Consider the following 21,922-nt stretch of genomic DNA (forward strand, 5'->3'; position numbering starts at 1 on the left):
TTATCTGGTGCCTCTGTATTAGATACTGGCATTTAGGATCATGACCAACAGAGCAATTATATTTTCTCTCAAAAAGTTTTCAACTAACAAAGGTGATAGGTGCAGCCCTGGGAATCCCAGGCCAGTGAGCCTTACTTCAATAGCAGGTAAATTAGTTTAAATAAGAGTTATAAGAATACCTAGACAAACATGATATAGTAATAGGAACAATAATGAGTGTGGTATGCTCAAAGGAAAATTACACTTCTCTCACTTATTGGAACTCTTTGAAATCAGTCATCCAAATAGTACACAAAGGAGAACCAGCGGACAATCTATTTGGATTTGATTTTATTTTAAAGAAGCATTTTTTAAAAAATGATTGAGCTGATACATCAAGAAGAAACAATCCAGGCATTGAAGGAGGGTCATTTAGCTGATATGAAGAGATGGAAGAGAGGCTACACAGCTGACTTTAAAATGGCCACAGGCCATCATATTTCCAGAGAGCATCTGGAGACAGGAGGTTTCTCAGCAAACTCAAGATTGTGATCAGAAAACAGCAACTGACGACTGACGGACTTAAAATTTTTGTTGAATATAAAGATATATAGCATGACCGATGTGGTCATAAATCCAAAGCATAGGACCAAGGTGAATACAAACCAGACACCTTTTGAAAGGCAATTGAGAAAGTTTCTCTTGTCCAGTGAATCCTGCACCAGCTTTGCTTCCATAATTTTATTCAACAACGAATGAATCTGGACTCTGTCTTCATTTTCCAGTCTCCTGCACTGAATTTTCCAGTTGTCCTTCCAGTGGGATTATGGCATTTTTCTGAAGCTCCCAGATTTGCTCAAATCCTTCCAGCACATGCCTTAACTTGGATGCCTGGCATTTTTCCTCTTCATGCTGCTGCTCTGCAATCTCCAGCTTGCTATGCAGTTGTTTCAGCACTTCTGGATTTCAGAAGATATGTTTCCCATCCCTGATCTTTCTCCTTGAAAAGATTTGTAATCCTGATAATGCAGAAATCTGGAGGTACATTCCCTTTATTTCATCAGTCACCTGGTCACTGGCTCTTTCCAAGTTTCTGTTTTGGAATTCCAAATGTTTAAGCTTTACTTCCCCTAGTCCCAGAATCTCTTTGACATTCTCCACCTCTTTGCCAATCTTCCACCATTGTTCTGAAACAGTCGGTCTTGGCTTGCAAGTTTCTGTCCAGGTCTTTCATACAATTATTTTATTTTATTAGCTCCTGCTTTTCAGTATTAAGGTTGGGAGCTGTTTCTCTAAGATCCCATATTTGATTCTGTATACTTTCATTGGCAACTGTCAGGTCCTGAATCAGGCAATTATCCATGTGCTCGGTCTGATGTCCTCCGATGCAGAGATAAAATTGTGGGCTTTGTGGAAATGAAACGACTCAAAAACCATGCCTAAAAACGTTAGCCAGGTCATTTGTAAGCCTGACTTCACCTTTACTAAATTTTAGGAGATGTACATGATCAAATATGCTCTTACACATTGTCAGTGGGTTATGTTAGCTCACATACTTTGCTGTGAAACATTTTATTTCATACAATAAATTCAAAGTGGAGCATTTTTCTGGGATTTTTGTCTGGACCTGCTTTATGTCAACAAGTGACAGGCAAAACATTCTTTAAAACTTGAATCTAGCTAACTCACAGGTCATAAAATCAGACTGTTCTCAAACATCATAAATACCTTGTTGTAAATATTGCCTATTTCTATGCACTGCTGCAGTATTTTGCGGGATATGAGTATCATCACAGCTATTGTGTTCTTGACCAAGATTTACAAAAGCAACTAGTGATTTCGATTGCCTCAATGTTGGGTTGCACAACTTTTTCAAAGCTTTTTGAAAACCAGAGTCTAAAGTTGCGACACCTACCAAACTAAGGCAACCCAAATCACTCGTCCCTTTGTAAAATCTTGGCCTTTGTGTGGATGTAAAGGGTTTTCTCCATGTCTTTACTTAAACTTGGCCTTGATCACACCAAGATCTGTTAAAAAGGCAACTAAAAGAGCAGAAGTGTCTCTATGGAAACCTGGGTCTTCTCAAGAAGAACTCCCACCACCTTTGTTTAAAGGGATATTCCAGCCTGCCAGGGACATAAATAACTTGTTTCAAGCAGTAACAAATAATGGAGCAGATTTATGTTCTGAAACGATACAGATATGTCCCTTTAATTAAGACATTCCAAGACTGAAGCTGTGCTATCAAAGCCATAACAATGGGCGGCTATTTACTCATTCCCATTCTCCTCCTCAGCTACAAGCCTTCCCTTTTAAAGGCACACAAAGGATTTACACACACACACCTCTCTCTCTCTCTCCCTCTTGGGTACAAAATCCTAGAAACTCAGTAAAATAAATCATTTCTATAAACATTGAGGAGTTAAGTGAATAAGACATTTTATCAATAATAATTAAGCATATTGTGAAAGTTCCCATCTGCCTCTTATGTTTTAGGGAGAGGTATAAACTTTTGGGTTCACTATTCTTCAAGGGCCTGTTTCAAAATCCACTGAGGTCAATGGGAGTCTTTCCACCACTTCCAGTGGACTCTGGATCGGGCCTTGATTACCTAGATTGATGTCAGCCTAATTTCTTGTTAAGCTTTTGCGAGTCGCTGATTTGCAGTGGTGAGCATTCCTTATTATTCTTTGATGTACTTGACACGATCGAGACACCTTGACGTGGACTGATAGTAGGCAAGCAAAGAACCTATTAAGTTATGTTCCAAGCAGCTAATATAAAGGAGCCATTTAAATATAAATATACATTAAATGGGGAACTAATTAAGCGGCAAAATTGAGGAATCTGGCTCACAAACAGGCAAGAGGATCGTTGACAAGACAATACAGTTAAAGGACTAGCATTTACCTTGAAAAGACCATAGTATGTAAAAACCAAAGAAGCGATCATCAAAACGATGCAGATTTATCTCCATTGGTAAGAGCTTTCCCAGGATTTTTAATTTTTAAACACGTGTGGAATGAAAATGTTCTCAAAATGAACTGAAGAAGTTTTAACTTCTTGAAGTTCTGAGAGCATTGCTCCCAAGACAGAGAGTGATGGCCATAAAATCTGACCAGATTTATTACTCTAGTACAGTAGAACTTCAGAGTTACTAAGAGATCTGTCAACCACACACCTCATTTGGAACCAGAAGTACACAATCAGGCAGTAGCAGAGACCAAAAAAAAATGCAAATACAGTAGAGTACTGTGTTAAACATAAACTACTAAAAAAGGAAAGTTTGAAAAGATTTGACAAGGTAAGGAAACGGTTTCTGTGCTTCTTTCATTTCAATTAAGATGGTTAAAAGCAGCATTTTTCTTCTGCATAGTAAAGCTTCAAATCTGTATTAAGTCAGTGTTCAGTTGTAAACTTTTGAAAGAACAATAACGTTTTGTTCAGTTACAAACATTTCAGAGTTACAAACAACCTCCATTCCCGATGTGTTCGTAACGCCGAGGTTCTACTGTACTTTGGCATTAGCCAATCATATGCATGAACTGAAGCAGCACTGAGCCCAGGACATGGGAGGCGATACCTGAATGGGAAAGGCAACATATTGATACATGAGTCCAGCCAAGTGCTAAAAGTAAGGCAGATACCAGAGTTTTAAACTACATGAGAACTAAAACGGAAGAATTTACCTGACTTACCTGAGGCAGTTAACTTAAGACAGCCAGCCATTGTACTCTGCACCACTGACTTTCATGTCAATAGATCAGGGCAATGAAGCCAGACTGTTAGAACTTAGTTGTTAGAAGATGACATAGCTCTGATGTCACAATGCTACAATTTATCAACGGGCCTCAAAAAGCCTTTGGCAAAATCTCTCACACAAAGCTATTAAGAAAACTAAGTAGTGCTGATGGAATCCTAGGCAAGGCACCACCATGGATTAGAAATCAGCTGAGGGACAGAAGCCAAAGAATAAATGGTTCCTTCTGACTGTAGCCCGCCTAGGCAATGGATAGCCTGAAGCAGGATTTAACATGGTTATTTATAAAAAATCATCCTTGGTCAGGGTAAGCTGTGCTGCAGTCCTGCTACCAGCACCCATGCTCAATTATGGTAGCAGCCAGCATGGATATAGTTTTCAGAGTAGCAGCCGTGTTAGTCTGTATTCGCAAAAAGAAAAGGAGGACTTGTGGCACCTTAGAGACTAACCAATTTATTAGAGCATAAGCTTTCGTGAGCTACAGCTCACTTCATCAGATGCATATCGTGGAAACTGCAGCAGACTTTATATATACACAGAGAATATCATGTGAGGTGCTAAAGAACTCCTCAACTCCCAGGCTCCCATTGTGAGGCAAGGACCCACAGCGCCTTTATGGATCAGGTTCTAATCCCTGTTATTTACACGGGCTTTGTCTTAGAGATGTCGGGCAGCTGGCATGAAGCAATGTATTTCCATTGAAATCAGCGGAGCTATATGGATATCCACCAGCTAAGGATGTGGCCTGTAGTCCATTTCCCATTACATGGGCCAATAAGACAGCACCAGGGAAAATATAAATAAACTCCTCGTTTATCCAACAATTACTCAAGGCAATGGTACTTCTCTTCAGTCTCTGTCCAAATTCCCCAGGGAGTATCTATCTGATTATCCAACCCGACTTCCCCTAGGGCTGGGGTGTTCTAGTGTTATCACCCCATTTCGTCCTAGGGGTTCACCCAGAAACCCAAGGCTAGTCAGAAACAGATGTCCAGGGAAATCCTTGGTCACAGAAAGGTGAACAAATGGGATTTTTAATTACTGGAGTTTAAAAGTACGATCTTATTGCGAGCAGTGAACATGCTGTGAACACTGAGCTGGTGGGGTGGGGAAAATAGTGTCTCGGACCATCCTTTTAGTTGACCGTGTTTTAACTTGTGTCAAGCTACGAGGCCCTGAAAGCAGCTTAATACAGGTTATTTTAGGTGAGATCTTAACTACAGACTTTTGCAGGCATAGCTATGTCAGACAAGGGCGTGCAAGGTGTAATTTGTGCTGGCAAAAGCCTCTAGTGTAGATACACCCATACCACCAAAGGAACTGCTTGCATTTTCATATGACAGTGAATTTACATAAGATATTGGAAAGCAAAAGTGCTCTGCACCAGGAGATATGTGTATGTAGCTGATGGTGACTGAACTATACAAACCAATTTTTAAAAAGATGAGGCATCAGAAATTAAAGTTCACTTGGAAAATTAGAAGTAAAACAGATGGGAAAGACCTGTTAGACTATTCTGTCCATCTCCCAAATACTGTACATCTGGCAGATATTGTGGCTAAACGCAGTAACTTGTTATGCAACAAGGGAAGAGGCAGAGATCAGAGTGGGGAAGATGAAGAAAAATCCATCAGTATCCAAGCAGAGAGGTCTATTACAGGTTTCGCCTAGGAGTTGGACTGAGCTACTATGCACTATTACCATTTGCTGGAAGCCTAGTGGTTCCTCCATCATTTAAGCCCTCATACATTGGTTTAATTTACACCATAAGGGGACAGAAGCGGGGGCCCTGGCAAGAAAAGCAACAGCAGAGTCTAAGAAAGCAGCTCCCACCTGACTTTAATGCATACCTTTTTACACCATCTTCTGGTTCCTCAGTATGGAAATTACAGCAGCTTAGACTCCATATCATGTTCGCAATTGGATATAAGCAGGTCTAGGGAACTCAGTGTAAAATAATCTAGTTTGCACGTACCACTTTAGCCATCACCTCTGGACACCCAGTGGCAAACAAAGAATAGCATGAACAGTAGTCCAGTTTGAGAGGATTGTGTTTATGACTATGAAGTTAATTCTCTAAATCCTCCCTCTCGCACCCTGAGATCAGAAATGCAGCAGTTTTATTAAAATCAACATACAGCTGGTTATAGCCCAGTGTTTAGGCCACAGAGTTCTCCACTCAGATGCAGTTCCAAGTTTCCCGATACTTTAAAAACTGTGGCAACCAGAGGAATTATTAACCCTCTTGGTCCTCCAGATAAGTCACAGGATAAAGAAAACAGATTATTTAGCTTTCACACACACACAAGCATCTGAGACAAGACCATTTTTCCTGGAACTTGGCATAGGAAATAATACCTTCTCAAATACCAATGTGGGCAAATGGTGATACTGTAATGGTGACCACTGTATCAGTGTTTTATGATACAGAGCACTGATTTCTTTAACACAAGCTGTGCTTTACAAATGAAATAGTTTTAAAAACAGGCCTGTCACCTTCTTCTATGATTTACCTTCTAACGCACCAGAAATGTTATTTTTGGAAGTGACCTAATAATTAGCAGAATTGAAAACTGAAGCCTACACATCTGAGATGAAAACAGAAAGAGGATCTTTTAATCAGAGGCTGATTCACAAGACGAAGCACAAAAGCGATCCATGAATTAAATCCTCCGATGGTTGCAGAAAGTTCATTCAGAATATTTCAGCTCTCTCTGTCAAGGCGTCCGGCAGCACTGAGGAAGTGTTTGGTGCCGTATACTCCTGCATCCCCCTTTTCAATTATTAAAGCTGTTTAGATTTCTGCTGGCTGCTCCATTATTCAAGTAATCTGAAGCATGCAGGAGTTTCAGTAGTGTGATAACTGAGCTGGGCAGAGGCAGGGAAAAGCGGCCAGCGAGAGATGTAATTTGTTAAGATAAACATGGTCTAAGGCTCCACACTTATGTTAAAAAATAAACATTAAGAGATATGAACTCAAACTGGCTTTGCTACATCAGGCTCAGAGGTTCTCAAAAAGACCTTGTCAACCATACAAAATAATCTTCTCCCACCAAGCAGGTGAGAAGGCTGTTCACGACTTTAGATCAGCAATGCCTCCTTTAACATTCAACAAATACTACTTCTGTGGCCCACTCTCAGGGGATCAAAGTTTTGGGCACCCCCAAGGAGCAGGAAGGCAGGTATTCAGTCTCTGAAATGAACATTGAAAAGACTTGGCACAATGACTATGATGATTCCGTGTTAGTGGTTGTTCTTTGCTGCTTCTTTTGCAGCAATAATCAGAGGAGTGAGACTAGAAAGGGGCTTCGCAATTTTCAGGAACTGGTGCTAGGAGAGAAGGAGAAAACCAAATTATTGATGACGCCTTTGAGGTCAAGTCTCACCACAGAGTGAAACGTTTGCACCAAAACCATGTAGAGCTCAGTTTAGTTTAGTTACAAGCTCAAAACTCAAACCAGGTTAAACTCAAAGTTTTGCTGAAGTCACAAACCTTTCAAGCAAGCCTGGACTGAGTTCCAGCTTTGCACCAAAATCAGGCTAAATTCCCAGCTTTATGGGCTTGTGACACAAAACTAGTTGACAGGTTTCAGAGTAACAGCCGTGTTAGTCTGTATTCGCAAAAAAAAAAAAGGAGTACTTGTGGCACCTTAGAGACTAACCAATTTATTTGAGCATGAGCTTTCGTGAGCTACAGCTCACTTCATCGGATGCATCCAATGAAGTGAGCTGTAGCTCACGAAAGCTCATGCTCAAATAAATTGGTTAGTCTCTAAGGTGCCACAAGTACTCCTTTTCTTTTTACAAAACTAGTTGAAACTCAGGAAATTCTTCATGGATTCTGAGTTAATTCAAAAATATAAATTGAAAGTTAGAGGATCTTAGTCCTGGATGGAATGAAGTCACAGAGCTCTGCTCTAGTTCATCCACAAGTTATTGAGCTGGATGTGGGAGTCACTGGGTGATTTTCTACGGCCTGTGTTATACAAGAGGTCAGACTCTATCATAACAGTGCCTTCTAGCCTTTCAATCTATTAATATCTGCAAAGCAGAACTGGAGTTTGGCACAGCTATAGTCAAACTAACAATCCAAGTCATTTACTAGATATCCAGGGGTCCATTTGCAGGACACCTTCCACTTACTACAATGCAACACAGATACTGTTGTGCGTCCATCACTATACGTGGTGCCGCAAAGCACTGTATGGAGAGATCCTCCTGAGCTGCAGGAGGTGGGTTTTGAGGTAAATTTCAAGAAGTGGAAATACCTGCTGCAGTGGGGAAATAATTCCATGTATAGTGGGTAACAAGTAAAGTTTCTAATGCCCAATCCTACTATAGCACGTCTGGGGGGGAGAGCAGAAGACAGATTCAAAGAGGATCTCAAGTGAGGGAAGTCAGGTACAGCCCAACCACTGAGCACTTGAGGGACATGACCATGCCAACAGTCACACATACACAACTCCCACTGGACTTCTGTGGGAGTGGAACATACACAAACTGATGGGGTTGAATTCAGTCCTGGAACTGGACATCCATGAAAACAGAGGGGAAGTGGGTGAGAGGACAGTACTGTTCTGCCCCCTGGACGCATTTTGGCTAGAGCACCCGAGCTCCTGAAACAGAAACAGCAGGGATTTAAGGAAGAGCATTACTCTGAAAAGTGAGAGAATGGTACCCAACAAATGGCTAGCGTTTAAGGCATGAGTAGCAGTGTCTCAGGGGAAGCAGACTAGCAGAGAATGGACAGGGAGGAAGTCCCCTTTGTAGCCAAGCTGAGGTGAATTAAGGAGAGAGACAGCAGGGTCTGAGACATGGTATAAAAAGACACTTGCAGCAGAAGGGCTGTCGTGGGGAATCATGCAGTTGACAAGGCCAAGAAGAGCAGGGAGAGAAGTCTGAGCAATGAGGGAAGAGTGCTGAGACACACAGGGTGGGCACCAGCTGTGGAGAAACCATGGGAATAAGGGGCTCTGCATCTTGAAGGATCAGGCCCCAGGTGAGCATTTTGAATTTGGTTACAGAATATTCCACCCAGCAGTGGCCAAAACAAAAAGATACGGGAACCAGGAAAAGAGTCCTAAAGTAAAAAAATCCTCATCAATCCACTCCCTGTGCCCCTTCAGGCATGTGTGTGCCATCAGCCATGCCATTTTAAACATAAAAGGAATCCTTAGCAAAGGCCAGAGTGCTGACTTGACTTGAGCGCGCCCCTCCACCCCCATCCCAGTGGTTACCTGTAGCAGTTCTTTGGCAGAGCCTCTTTTCTCTACATCCATCTCGAGACAGCGGTTTAGGAAGTCTCTAAATATGGGCGAAAGCTTCTCAGGGTTCTGCAGCTCTGGAGTACCATTGGTAGCAATGAGATACAGGGCCTGAAGGAAATGAGCACCAAGGAAACAAAAGGAAATGAGGGGCAATTCAGATTCACCCCTTGTTTGAGTGAGATCCCTCCTCCTACAGATTACACAGGCTTCTATTTTTCCTGCACATTCCGTTAGGAACAAATTGTTGCATGATTCATACACGCTTATGTCCATCCATGTTTATTATAAAACAACACTGCTGTCTGCCCTATTTTTAAATGGACAGGATCCAGTCCTCTAGTATTTTACCCTATTTAATCCAGGTTTGGATCCTGTAGCCATCTGGAGGGATTTGCAAGAAGAAAAACATTTCATGCCTTGTCTAAGGGCTTTTATATACAGAGGAGTTTACTAGCATAACTATATCAATATAATTATGCCACTGTGGTTTATACTGGTATAACTCCTTGAGTGGATACTTTTTTTCTGCAAGAAGAATGTCAACACAGGGAGTTATACCACTATAATTACAGCAGTGTAACGCTACTGGCATAGTCATGCCTGTAAATGTCCCTGCAAACACAAACCCAGGCCTTGTCTACACTGCCACTTTACAGTGCTGAAACTTTCTCGCTCAGGGGTGTGAAAAAACAACCCCCGCTCCCAGCACTGGTAGCTACTCCCCTCGGGCGGGGGGTGGTTTACAGAGCTGGGAGAGCTCATATAAGGGAAGGTCTGGTGTATATCATATATAGTGTCTATCATATATGGACAATGTCAGGCAGGTTAGAGCCAACATTTTTAGATTATGTAAAAACCCCAAAGTTTTACGAAACTATTAACAGGAACATTTTCTATTTTTTTTAAATAGTTGATGAATGTGCTTGGATTTGAAACTTCTCCTGCAATGCTTGCAGCTCATCCACTGCCTGGGCTCAGCCTTTGCAACCCATCCACCACTGCCACAGTATGAGAACCAGGCAGTGAAATGATGGAGTGGGATTGCACAGGAGGGGCTGGGCTTGAGGATTTGAGAAGCCAGCCACAATTACAAAACACTATGCCTATCGGTGCTCCTGCTGCCACATGCTCATAACTTGGGATAGGAAGTAACTACCCACAATCTGGCCCTCCACATCTTACGAGTGAGTCTACGAAAGCGCTTGCCATGCTTTGAAGTGGGCCACTGGAAAGGTATTCCTGGAAAGACAGCTTGCGAAGGACAGTTAAATCACTTCACAAAACCGAGACCACGGGTTTCCACTATCTAGAACCAAATTCAGACTTTTAAGGCTCTGAAATGGTCAGAATTTTCCTCATTTCTAATTTCTAGGCAGCATAGGGACTGAACAGAGAGAAATGTCACGAAAGGCCATTCACGCATTGCTTCTGGCCTAATATAGCAGAGAGGTTCAGAGAAGCATCCAGGATGCATCCGTTCACCCTAATGCAGAAACTTCTGAGGTTTCCTTATTAACATATGACTATACAGTAACTATCACAAAAGTGAAGCCAGGTTTGACGCATCTGGCTGACTCTCACATGGCACTACAGTGACACAGCATTGGCTTACTCTCAGGGGGTTCTCATTGAGGTAAGGAGGCTCTCCCTCAATCATTTCAATAGCCATGATTCCCAGAGACCAGATGTCCACTTTCGGCCCATAAGCTTTCCGCGTCACCACTTCAGGAGCCATCCAGTAAGGTGTCCCCACCATGGTGCTGCGTTTGCTCTGCTCTGGTGTTATCTGGGCACAGAAACCAAAGTCAGCTGAAAGAGAAAATGAGGGTTGGGAAGCAAGGAGACATTTTAAAGATAAGTTAGTTTGTTCACAAAGATATAAAAGAACATAAGAACAGCCATAATGGGTCAGACCATCTTCTGACAGTGGTCAGTGCCAGGTGCTTCAGAGGGAATGAACAGAACAGGTAATCATCAAGTGATCTATCCCATGTCATCCATTCCCAGTTTCTGACAAACAGACGCTAGGGACACCATCCCCGCCCACCCTGGCTAATAGCCATTGATGGACCTATCCTCCATGAACTTGTCTAGGTCCTTTCTGAACCCTGGTATAGTCTTGGCCTTCACAACATCCTCTGGCAAAGAGTTCCACAGGTTGACTGTGTGTTGTGTGGAGAAATACTTCCTTTTGTTTGTTTTAAATCTGCTGTCCATTAATTTCATTTGGTGACCCCTAGTTCTTGTGTTATGAGAATGCCATTAATGCCAGAGAATTGACTGAAAACAAGGCTGAAAATGGAGTTCATATTATGCACTGGCTGATGTAAGTTACGGCAGCAGTTATGAAAGGAAGGATAGTTATGTGATTAAGACACAAGGCATCTGGATTCTGTAACTGACTCACTGTCATGCCGTTGGACAAGTGAACACCTCCACAACCACGTATAAAATGGAGACAGTATTTCTTGTCTCACAACCTCCCTGAGAAAGTAATGTCCTTATAGCACCTTGAAAGCGTAAAGTGCTATATATGCTGTACATTCTAAATGTCATTATTCTAAGGTGACACTGCCAGAAAAGTTAACTGATGCTAAATCTAATCTGGGATTAAGATAGTCTATGTTTTTTCTCATCAGATGTGTCACAGTCGTATTATTTCCACAGTAGATATGTCATCCCATCTAGCTGTATTTGCTTTACAGTGTGAACGCTTATGTCCATACTAAAATTAATTTACTTTTAGACATTTAAATTCAGTTATGGTCAAAAGTAGGAAGGGAACCTTTAAGCAAAGATTTCTGATCCCCATGTCTTTTCAACTCATCTGCTTATTTTGCTGATTAAAACAAGTGTTTACTCCTGTTAGCCTTGCAAAGCCAACACAGCAAGCTGGTTTCTTTCATGCCTCGTGCACCATAAGAAATGTTTTCTTACTGGAACTGTGATTCTTCGAGATGTGCTACAGATGCGTATAGTCCACGTAAGTGCGTGTTCGCCCAGTGCACCGAGCTGGAGAAATTTCCCTAGCAGTACCCATAGAGAGGCAGCACTTGTGCCTTGTGGCCACAGCCCCTCCCTTGGCTACATGGGACCACGCTGTCCTAACCCTCCCTCAGGTCCTTAGCACCAACTGCCTGGAAACGAGACTCGAATGCAGAGAGAATGGAGGGTGCGTCATGGAATACATGTCTGCAGTATATCTCAAAGAGCCACAGTTACAGTAAGTGACCATTATTTCTTCTTCAAGTAGACACAGCTGTGTATTCCACTTGAGTGACTCACAAGCAGCAGCCCGCCAGGAGGTGAGGATCCGTGTCTACCTAAACGATGACTGCAAGGACACTCTACCAAAGCCTGCATCCACCCTGGAACGTGCGGTTATGGCATAATGGTTCATGAACGTATGTATCGATAACCACGTAGCAGCCCTGCAAATGTCCAATATGGAAACGTCACTGAGGAATGCTATGGATGTTGCTTGAGCCATCACAGAATGAGCTCACACTCGTGGAGAGGGGGTAACCAGAGCTATTTCCTATGCAGTCTTGATGCAGGATGCTATCCATTTGGAGATGGTCTCTGCAGAGACTGTTTGACCCTTCATGCGATCTGCATACGACACAAATGAGGCAAAGCATGAAATGGTTTAGGCCTGTCCAGATGTCAGGCTAGCCTGACATCTAAGATATGGAGATGCTGCTCCTTTGGAGATGAATGTGGCTTAGGAAAGAACACAGGTATATACATCACCTGGTTCAAATGAAACTGAGAAACCACTTCAGAAAAAAATTTTGGATGCAGGCCATAAGGTCACTTTGTCTTTGGAGAACTGTGAATAAGGAGGCTCTGCCATCAAAGCCTGTAACTCTCTCACTCTCCTTGGGGATGTGATCACTACCAGGAAAGCAGTTTTCTGACACACAAGCGGGAAGGGACAAGATGCCAGGAGCTCGAACAGAGGTCCCATTAAGGCTGCGAGGATGAGGTAAGGTCCCATAGGGGAACTGGTTCTAGGAATGGAGGATGCAGATGAAGAAGCCCTTTTAAGAATCTTGCTACCGTGGCACTGAAGACAACTGATCTTCCCTGAATGATTGGGGGTGGGGGGAGGGGATGAAATGCCGATATCGCTGCCAGATATACTATCAATTAACTAAATACAAGCCCCAATGACAGAAGGTGCGGCAGGTTCTCCAAAATGCCCTGGATAGAGGTCACCAATGGTTGGATTCTGCGGGCTAATGGTCACACCAAAAGTCACTTCCATTTCACTGAATAGGGCACCCTGGTGGAGGGTCCTCTACTGTTAAAGAGGACTTGTTGGACAGCCACCAAACACTGTTCTTCCTCCTCATTCAGCTGTGCCACAACCATGCCACTTCCAAAGCCAGCAGAGAGCAGATCTGCTCAAAGAGCAATATCTCGTGAGAGGGGGCCCTGAAGGGGGATGGGGAGGGAGGGTGGGAAGGAGTTGTGGAGAGGAACTGGATGGCATAACCCCATCTGATGGTGCTTAGGACCCAGCTGTGGGTGGTGATCAAGCCCCAAGCATTGTGAAAGCAGGCCAGCCTGTCCTCAAAGCAGGGAGATGAGGAGAGGAGCAATGATTGGAACAGTGCTCTGGACCAAGGAGGCCCAATGGGCGCTTGGAGGACAGTGTGTGGACTTGCCGAACCCCAAGACCAACTGCTTTTTCCTGCTGAATCTATCCCTCTTTCTGGGTTTGTCCCATTGCCTTGGAGGAGGGCAAGGCTGGCCAAATGTGTGCTATGGACGATACTGCTGCTGAACGCCTCAGTGGCACCTCTGCCCCACTGGTGTGTACACCCCCAAGGACCGCAGGGTAGTCCTGGAGTCCTTGAAGGAATACAGCTTCTCGTCAGTTTTGTCCAAAAACAGCAGTTGGCTATTGCAGGGCAAATCCTCAATGGCTTGCTGGACAGCAGGGGCAATGCCCAGATTCTGCAGCCAGGAAGCCCTCCTCATGGTGACTGCAGAGGCCGTCACCCAGGCCAAAGTGTTCACCATGTCTAGCACAGGCTGCCAGGTCACCTTAGCCACCAAGCAGCCTTCAGTGACAAATGCCCAAAATTCCTCTCACAAGGCCTCGAGCAGCTGGTCTGTGAACTCTGACATGCTGTCCAGTTAACAAAATCATACTTGGACCACAAGGGTTGCTAGTTAGCAATTCGCATCCATAAGGAAGAGGAGTTGTAAATCTTCCTGCCCAGGAGGTCCAATCATTTAGAGTCCCTATCCTTGGGGGACTACCCTGCTGGGCTCTGTCATTCATCACAGTTACAACTAGGGAATTTGGGGCTGGAGGGGAGTAAAACCCCTCAAATCTCTGCATGGGAATGAAACAGCACTTTTCAATGCTCTTAGCTGCAGGTGGTAACGAAGCCAGCATGCTCCAGAGGGCCTTAGTTCATTCAAGGAGCGCATACTTGACAGGAGGGCAACTCTCACAGGAGCAGACTGCTGCAGGATATCCACTAATTAGTGGGTATTCTCTTGCAAGAGCTCCGCTTGGATACTGAGGGAAGAAGCTATGCCCCGCAAAAGCTCTCGGTATGCCTTAAAATCCTCCGGTACCTAAGGCAAGGATGAGCCAGGCAGCACAGAATTGTCCAGAAACGAAGACTAGGCCCTTACTTGAGCCAAAGCCAGATCCTGTTCCAGGGCTGATGGACCCAGATGGAAAGACTGCGGAGGCTCCTCAGGGAGAAGGACCCCCAGAGCCTGGGACTGCGGTGTACCATGATGGTCATCACTGCAGACCTGGCCAGCAATTTTGCCTTAAAGCAAAATGAAGAGCAGGACCTCTGCAACCGAGGAACATCCCATGGATTCCATGGAGACCATTGACATGGATAATGGCCAGTAAGTGCCAGGCCACAGGACTCCCTCCTGATCATGAGACAAGCACCAATCCTGGTACTTGTAACGTTCCATCAAAGGGCCCCAATGCTGGTCAGGCCATGGAGAGCAGGAGAACGACGACCCTGACTCAGTTGCCAAGGAGCCTTGGGATCCTGGAAAAAAGGGTGAAGTGAGACCAGAGGGAGCAAGTAACTGGTCTGATGAGTCCCCCGTCCAGAACAAGTCAGGAAGAGGCGCTATCCATGGAAACGGTACCATCAGTATTGAGCGTGCTGGTTCTGGAAGCGTTGTCGGGCCCGAAGTCAGCAGCAGTACCGGACTGTCTGACGGTACCGACGTTGAGGGAGGTGAAAGCCGCCGTGGAAGCACTTGCAGAGCCAACGGTAGCAGTGAAGAGGAGATTCCTGGTACTGAGGTCCCTGTACTGATTCTGGCACCGACCCTGCTTCCAACACCTGTGGAAGGGGAACATTGGGGTATGGTGCCAACAGACCCGAGGGCTCAGCAGCTCATTCAATCAACAGGGCTACAGATGACACAGCCCTGGCGAAGTTCTGGACCAAAGGAGAGATTGGGACCAAGAGGCAGAGGAGGTCTGTAGCTGCCTGATACACCACCAATGTGGAAACAGTCAGTATCAGTATCTCCCTTGTCGGTACCAGACTCAAGATGCCAGAACCGGAGTCAACTGCACAGAGTTTCTAGCCTTCCTTCTTGGTACCGGGGAAGGGTTAGAGGTACCTGTGCCCTCCCACGCGCCGGCAACAATTCTGTGCTGGTCCGCGCTTTTCCTGGGTCAGGCAGAAGAGTCACCCCCAGACCTGAAGCAATCTCAGTTGGTGTCATGGGACCTTTTCCTCGGCGCCGTCAGCAGGTAGGGCTCCTCAGTTTCTTTAGAGAGGTGACTGCTCCAGAACATGAAGTGGCAGCTCTCTCAGAACCCAAGGGTGATCTGCAACCCAGTGAGGGCCCTGGTACCGAAGCAGGCCTGTTCAAGCAGGGGCTGCTTCAGGCAAAGGTCCCACACCTCGAGTCTGTTTTCTTAAACGAGTTGCCAATCCCACAACACTCTGATGTGGGCCTCACCGAGGCAGAGCAAGCACTGGATGTGCAGATCGCTCCTCCACAGAAAGGACAATGTTTAAACATTGATGGGGTCATCACCAAGGAAACAAACTACCACAACTAACACTACTCTAACACTAAGGCTACTACAAACTAAAAGAACTAGATAAGTTCATGAAGGATCGGTCCATCAATGGCTATTAGCCAGGATGGGCAGAGATGGTGTCCCTAGCCTCCGTTTGCCAGAAGCTGGGAATAGGCGACAGGGGATGGATCACTTGATGATTACCTGTTCTGTTCATTCCCTGTGGGGCACCTGGCATTGGCCACTGTCGGTAGACAGGATACTGGGCTAGATGGACCATTCGTCTGACCCAGCATGGCCGTTCTTATGTTCTAACTACACACAAGGGAAAATAGTAAACTAGTTGAGAGGTAATGAGGTTAAGATCACACAGGGCTCCGACTCCAGCCACAGGCAGTAAGAAGAAACTGAGGGAGGGTCAGGACAGCATTGCCTCATGTAGCTAAGGGAGGGGTTATGGCCATGAGGCATGAGTGGTGCCCCCTTTGGGTACTGCTAGGCAAATTTCTTCAGCTCTAGTGCACTGGGTGCACGCACACCTAAGTGGAATACATATCTGCATCTGCTCAAAGAAGAAACATAACTACCAGCAAAGTTCTGCCGGTAGAATTTTATTTCAGGTTGAGGTAAGGGGGAAGAACACACACAGCTTAAATTTTAGATCCCAGGTTGAGCCTTGCACCCAGGCTAATAGTTAGAAAAATCATCTATGGGTTACAACTGAGTACATTTGTATTGGAGCCATTGAGAGAATCAGCCTGAAAGCTTACTGCACCATTTTCACAGAGAGACTTTTCTAACTTAATCCACACTAGGCAGCTATCAGAATACAGTTTAAAAAAAAATTCTATAACGCACATGGCATCTTTGCCTCTGGCTAGCTATTCATAGCTTGATACAAAGTCAAAACAGTGGGATATTGAACTGCAGTTCTACTCTGAAAAGGGATTACGTAAAAAATATAAATGACACCTTCTTACTCAGCAGATCTGCTCCTAGAGTGAATTTGGAGTTATATCTGCTCGTGTTACTGACTAAAGCAGAGGTTTATTTATTTATTTATTTATTTATGTCTCCTGTTAACCCTGGAGCGGGTTTCTCTTCCATCCAGTACACCATCAACAGAGTTCTTTACTAGGTTCCAACCAATTACCCCTGTGCCACCCCATGGAAAGCAATATGATTGCACAGGTGACATTAAGGACATAATGTGGCATGCAGAATCTTTACCACTGGTGATAATGTGCAAGAAGGAAAGAACTCAGCTTGACTCTCAGAGCCCAGGCTGAGTGGGCATGACTGACAGTTTGTAAAGATGGAAAACATGGAACCCCCTCAATGCTAGTTCATTGTTTTTCATACTAATGGTGCTCAGTCTGCAAGTAACGAGATCTCTTCTGCCCATCCTAAGTCATCCTTTTTAATCTAGCCCAACCATATCTAAAGCTATGGTCTCAGCGCACAGCTATTTATCCCTGCAGCTACCATTAACGCAAATAGGTGTCACTGCCTATTGCTATCCTCACAACACAACTGTGCCTTGGAAGGACAACCTGCCCTTTAATTTGCAAGCTCACAGTTCGAGTCATCATCAAGGCTGCCTTCTGCATACTTAGTTTGACGGAGCCATCCATTCCTAGTAGAATGTTGTCGCTCTTGATGTCTCTGTGAATGACTTGGCTTGAATGCAGGAATTCCAGAGCCTGAAGACACTATGAGAAAGTTCACAACATGGTATTTTTTTAATAAAGCCATTCAACAACCTAGGAAATTGCATTTAAAAAGGAGCAACTGACCAACTAGTCGAATCTGAAGATATGCACTTTTAAATAACATGGCCTTAGTTCCTTTACTATAAGCAACATATTCTATCTCCACAGTTTAATGACCGCATTTCTGATGTGACACACAAGTGATATGTCAGAGTATCTCAAATCTGTGTGTAATGGAGACCGATCTGGGTAGAAACAAAGGACCCAACTTGGAATGAATCATCATGAACTGAGCAAAAAATGGATTTTTCTGTTCATTGGCAATTGCCCCCAAAATAAACATATTCATAAATAAATTATTTTGGGGTCAAACCGAAAAAGGCATTTTTTAAACTTTTTAGCAAATCAAAAAAAAAATTTTTTTTAAGTCAAAACTAATCAAAATGTCTCAATAATGTCAAAACAAAAAGTTTCACTTCTACCCAAAACATCTTGTTTCAGTTTTCCGGCATTTTGACAAAAGCAAAGGGAAGGATTCTCAAACAGGGAGGAGGAGGTTGGGTGGAGCCTCCCGTATAAGCTTTTGCCCACAGATGAGAGCAGCCGCATGGGATGTGGGAAACTGAGGGCTAGTCTACACTGGCAACGCTAAAGCGCTTTCATGTGGTTTGTGTAGCCACGGCAGAGCACTAAAAAAAACCACCTCCACGACGGGCGCAGCTCCCGACGCCGGTGCACTGTCAACACTGGTACTTTATAGCGCTGAAACCTGCTGCACGCAGGGGGGTGCTCTTTCACACCCGCGAGCGAGAAAGTTGCTGCACTGTAAATTGCCAGTGTAGACGAGCCCTGAGATTCTCAACAGCATCCCAGGGCAAGGGGCTCACTGGCATCCGGGAGCGAGTTTCAGCTTCCCTGACGAGTTGATGTACCCCAACTCATTAATGACATACATGACGCCTTGTAGATACAGGTTACGATATCAATAGAAAGCTAATGCCAGATTCTTAATATTATTGAGTGTGTATGTACAGGGGACAAATTCAAATTTACAAACATGGGGAATTATGTTCTTAAAGTGTATCTGCCAGGCAGAGCTGAAGTTACCCTACCCTAGACAAAGGAATGTGGTTCTGCCACCTTGAAGGTACTTCCAAGGTTGAATAAGTGACAATGGGAATGCAATTTACACAGAAAGTTAATAGGACCATCAAGTAAACAAGGGGAGGAGATAACCACTCAGCATTACAACACAGGGGGAGGGGGAACGGACTGCAAGAAACAGATCAATTTGCATTTTAACAAACACCAGCAGGGGAAGAAAACAGCATGAAATTCCCTTCACCAGGAGACTCCATGGTGCCTTCCTCACAGCTTGAATGAACTTTACTTTGGGGAGATTAACCTTTAGAAAAATCCATTGCAACAGTTCACTACATTATGAAAGAGAGGGGCAAAAAAAATTCCAAGTTATCTTCCATCTGAAAAGACAATCTTCCTGGACTTTGTGGAAGAACCCAACCAGAGGGGAGGTCAGCCATCTTGCTGGAAAGTAGACTGGTACATTGAACCATGGTTGTAGCTTGCTTTGTTAAGTCTTAGCTGCTAGAAAGCATTTTTCACTTCTATTTGCCTGTAACCACTTCTAGCTCTATTCTTTATACTGGAACTCACTTAAAATCCTCTCCCCTCTTGTTAATAAACTTGTTTTACTTTTAATCTAACCCAACCCAGCATTGCCTTTGAACTGAACTGATAGTTAACTCCAGTTAAAAAGTGATGAGTTGGAGCAAACAAGCCTTATTATTCCTCTGAATAGTCCAGGAAAGGACTGGACATTTCAGAGTTGGGACAATTCAGGACTGGGGGCTGTTCGTGGGCTAGGGGCTGTTCATATCGTCATGTGTGACTAAAGAGAGCAAGAATGAACCTTCAGCCTTGCAGTGAGGGCACTTATTTAAAACTTGAGCTGGGAGAACAAAGTTGAAGTCCCAGTTCGGCATCAGGCAGATGAGGAAACTGAACCCAAGTCTCCCACATCCCAGGTAACTGCTCTAGCCACAGGGCTATTATAAGGAAGGCACCACCACCACCATTTTGTGAAGCCTTTGCTTTGTTTTCTTCAAAAGGCCCAAAAACTGAAATGAATTGTTGTGGGGTTGAAACAAAATATTTCCTTTCCATGGTACTGAAAACATTTCAACTTTTTCTGTTTGGCTGAAACATGTTGGTGAACTCAACACAAATTTGCGAATAGCTTCACTCACCCAAAACTGAGTTTTTCAGGAAAGAAACTTCTGGACAAATTTGCCTAACTCTAGATCTGAGGGTTAAGGCATCAAAATGTTACCATGCTGCAAGGGATCATGTGTTGGGAGCCCTAAAAGTGATTTTGAGCCAAATTAACTAGATGTGGGATCTGGGATTGCCCTGAAAACAGGGACTATCCTAGAAACTCCAGAATAGGTTGCAAGCCTGTCTGCAAACTGAATGTTAATACTGAGATGATGGATCCACTAACGAGGCTGTGAAGAAATAGGTCAAACCAAATTTAAAAAATAAACACTGTGTATGGGCTCCTCTGGCACAACCTGGAATAAATAGTTTTGCAATATCACAAGAGTACTCCCAGAAAACTCCTCTGTAGTAGTGAGCTGGCCCATAAAGGCCCAGGAAATAACAGAGCTTCCACAGTTCTTCTCTCTGATGCATGTTTTTCAAAGTTTCTTCGGTATAATTATTGAATTGTAAACAACATTTGAAAAGGAGAGAGATTTAAGAACTGCACCACAAGTGGAAAAAGAGCAGCTTTACATTCAAGATTTTCAGGCCAGATGGGACCATTGTGATCACCTAGTCTGCCTTCCTGCATATCACAGAGCACAGAACCTTACCTAGCATTATTTCCATCAGGCCCATAACTTGTTTGAGTTATAGCACAGCTTTTCAAAAGGTATCCAGTGTTGACTTAATGATTGCAAGTGACGGAGAATCCACCATGTCCCTAGGCAGACATTGGCAGGCAGGCCTTACTTCAAACAAGGAACTTTAGGTAACAGAGATTCAAATTGTTAAAGATTTACTCTGTTAACAAGACTGCATCCATTAGCTAATGTTTGAACAGCACTGTGGCATGCTACTTCTGTGCTCAACTCATTGGTGATATTTCTTTTAAATGTTTCTGTCGCAGTTAAGCTATGTCCAACAGAACTATTAAATATCTAGTACCAAGTCAAAGCAATCTAGCTCCATGTCAAAGAACGTTCCAAGTTATACTGTAAAACCATGACACTTCATGGAAACTTTAATTTTATTTATACATTTCATGGTAAGAACTCGTTCTGACGAGCAGAGCATAATCTTACCTCTCGACACACAGCTGCTATTTGTCCTTCATCCATGCAGGTCTCTGTTACAACATCCGTCAGGGAGCCGCCTGCCAAATACTCCATAACTACCCACAGTTCGTCTCCTACAAGGTAACTATAAAGGGCCAAAAAAAATAAAACAGACGGTAGTTGTATTTCTTTAGCCAAAAAAACTCTGAGTAAAGCTATTTTTAAAATGTAGTGGGCCACTAGGCATCTGTGCCTCATTGTAAAGTCCAAAATGCCTGGAGAGAGAGTGTGGAGTGATGGGAACAGCTTACAAGCATGGCTGAGAGCTCTTTTTTGTTCAGCATATCACCAGGTTGAATCATCACTGGGATTCAGTCTGTTATCATCCAACTTTAAGTTCTTGGCCATTTTTACTTTATGCATTACACTTGTGTGGTGTACAGCGATAGTAATGCATGCATCTATGCCATGCCAAGAGTCCCAGACCATTGTTATATGAGAGGTAACTCAACCAATCTCCACCCTTACTTTGCAGCTTTCATTGGCTGTCTGACGGAAACTGCGCAGATGATGGATTAGTGGCCAAATCGCCACACCTCTGTACCTAACTGCCACCACACAAACCCACACAACTCTCCCAGCACAACACAACCACCCCTACAACACCAAAACGAGCACATACAATAAACCCCAAAATGCGCACACACACTGCTTAACCGCAGCACACTCTCTTCATTCACCACTTTTGTACAAATCAACAAATATTCTAGCACAGTCTCTCCTGGAGACACAAATCAACACAACCACCCACACGACATAACCAGCATACA

General features: G+C 43.9%; 1 protein-coding gene across 5 annotated transcripts in view; it reads right to left on the reverse strand.

Annotated features, from left to right (window-relative positions):
- Positions 1–333: 333 nt before the first annotated feature.
- PAK1 (p21 (RAC1) activated kinase 1) overlaps positions 334–21,922 on the reverse strand; it is a 119,978-nt gene continuing 98,389 nt past the window's right edge. For all 5 annotated transcript variants that reach the window (XM_084639214.1, XM_084639213.1, XM_084639217.1 and 2 more), the window contains 5 exons: positions 21,120–21,237; positions 17,655–17,754; positions 10,619–10,815; positions 8,977–9,114; positions 334–7,069 (listed from right to left, as the gene is read on the reverse strand). In XM_084639214.1, coding sequence (XP_084495340.1) covers positions 6,983–7,069; positions 8,977–9,114; positions 10,619–10,815; positions 17,655–17,754; positions 21,120–21,237 — 640 coding nt within the window. In that variant the 3' untranslated portion in view covers positions 334–6,982. The remainder of the gene's footprint in view (positions 7,070–8,976; positions 9,115–10,618; positions 10,816–17,654; positions 17,755–21,119; positions 21,238–21,922) is intronic.

This window comes from Lepidochelys olivacea, assembly GCF_965140295.1.
Source record: "Lepidochelys olivacea isolate rLepOli2 genome assembly, chromosome: 1".
Taxonomy (NCBI): domain Eukaryota; kingdom Metazoa; phylum Chordata; order Testudines; family Cheloniidae; genus Lepidochelys; species Lepidochelys olivacea.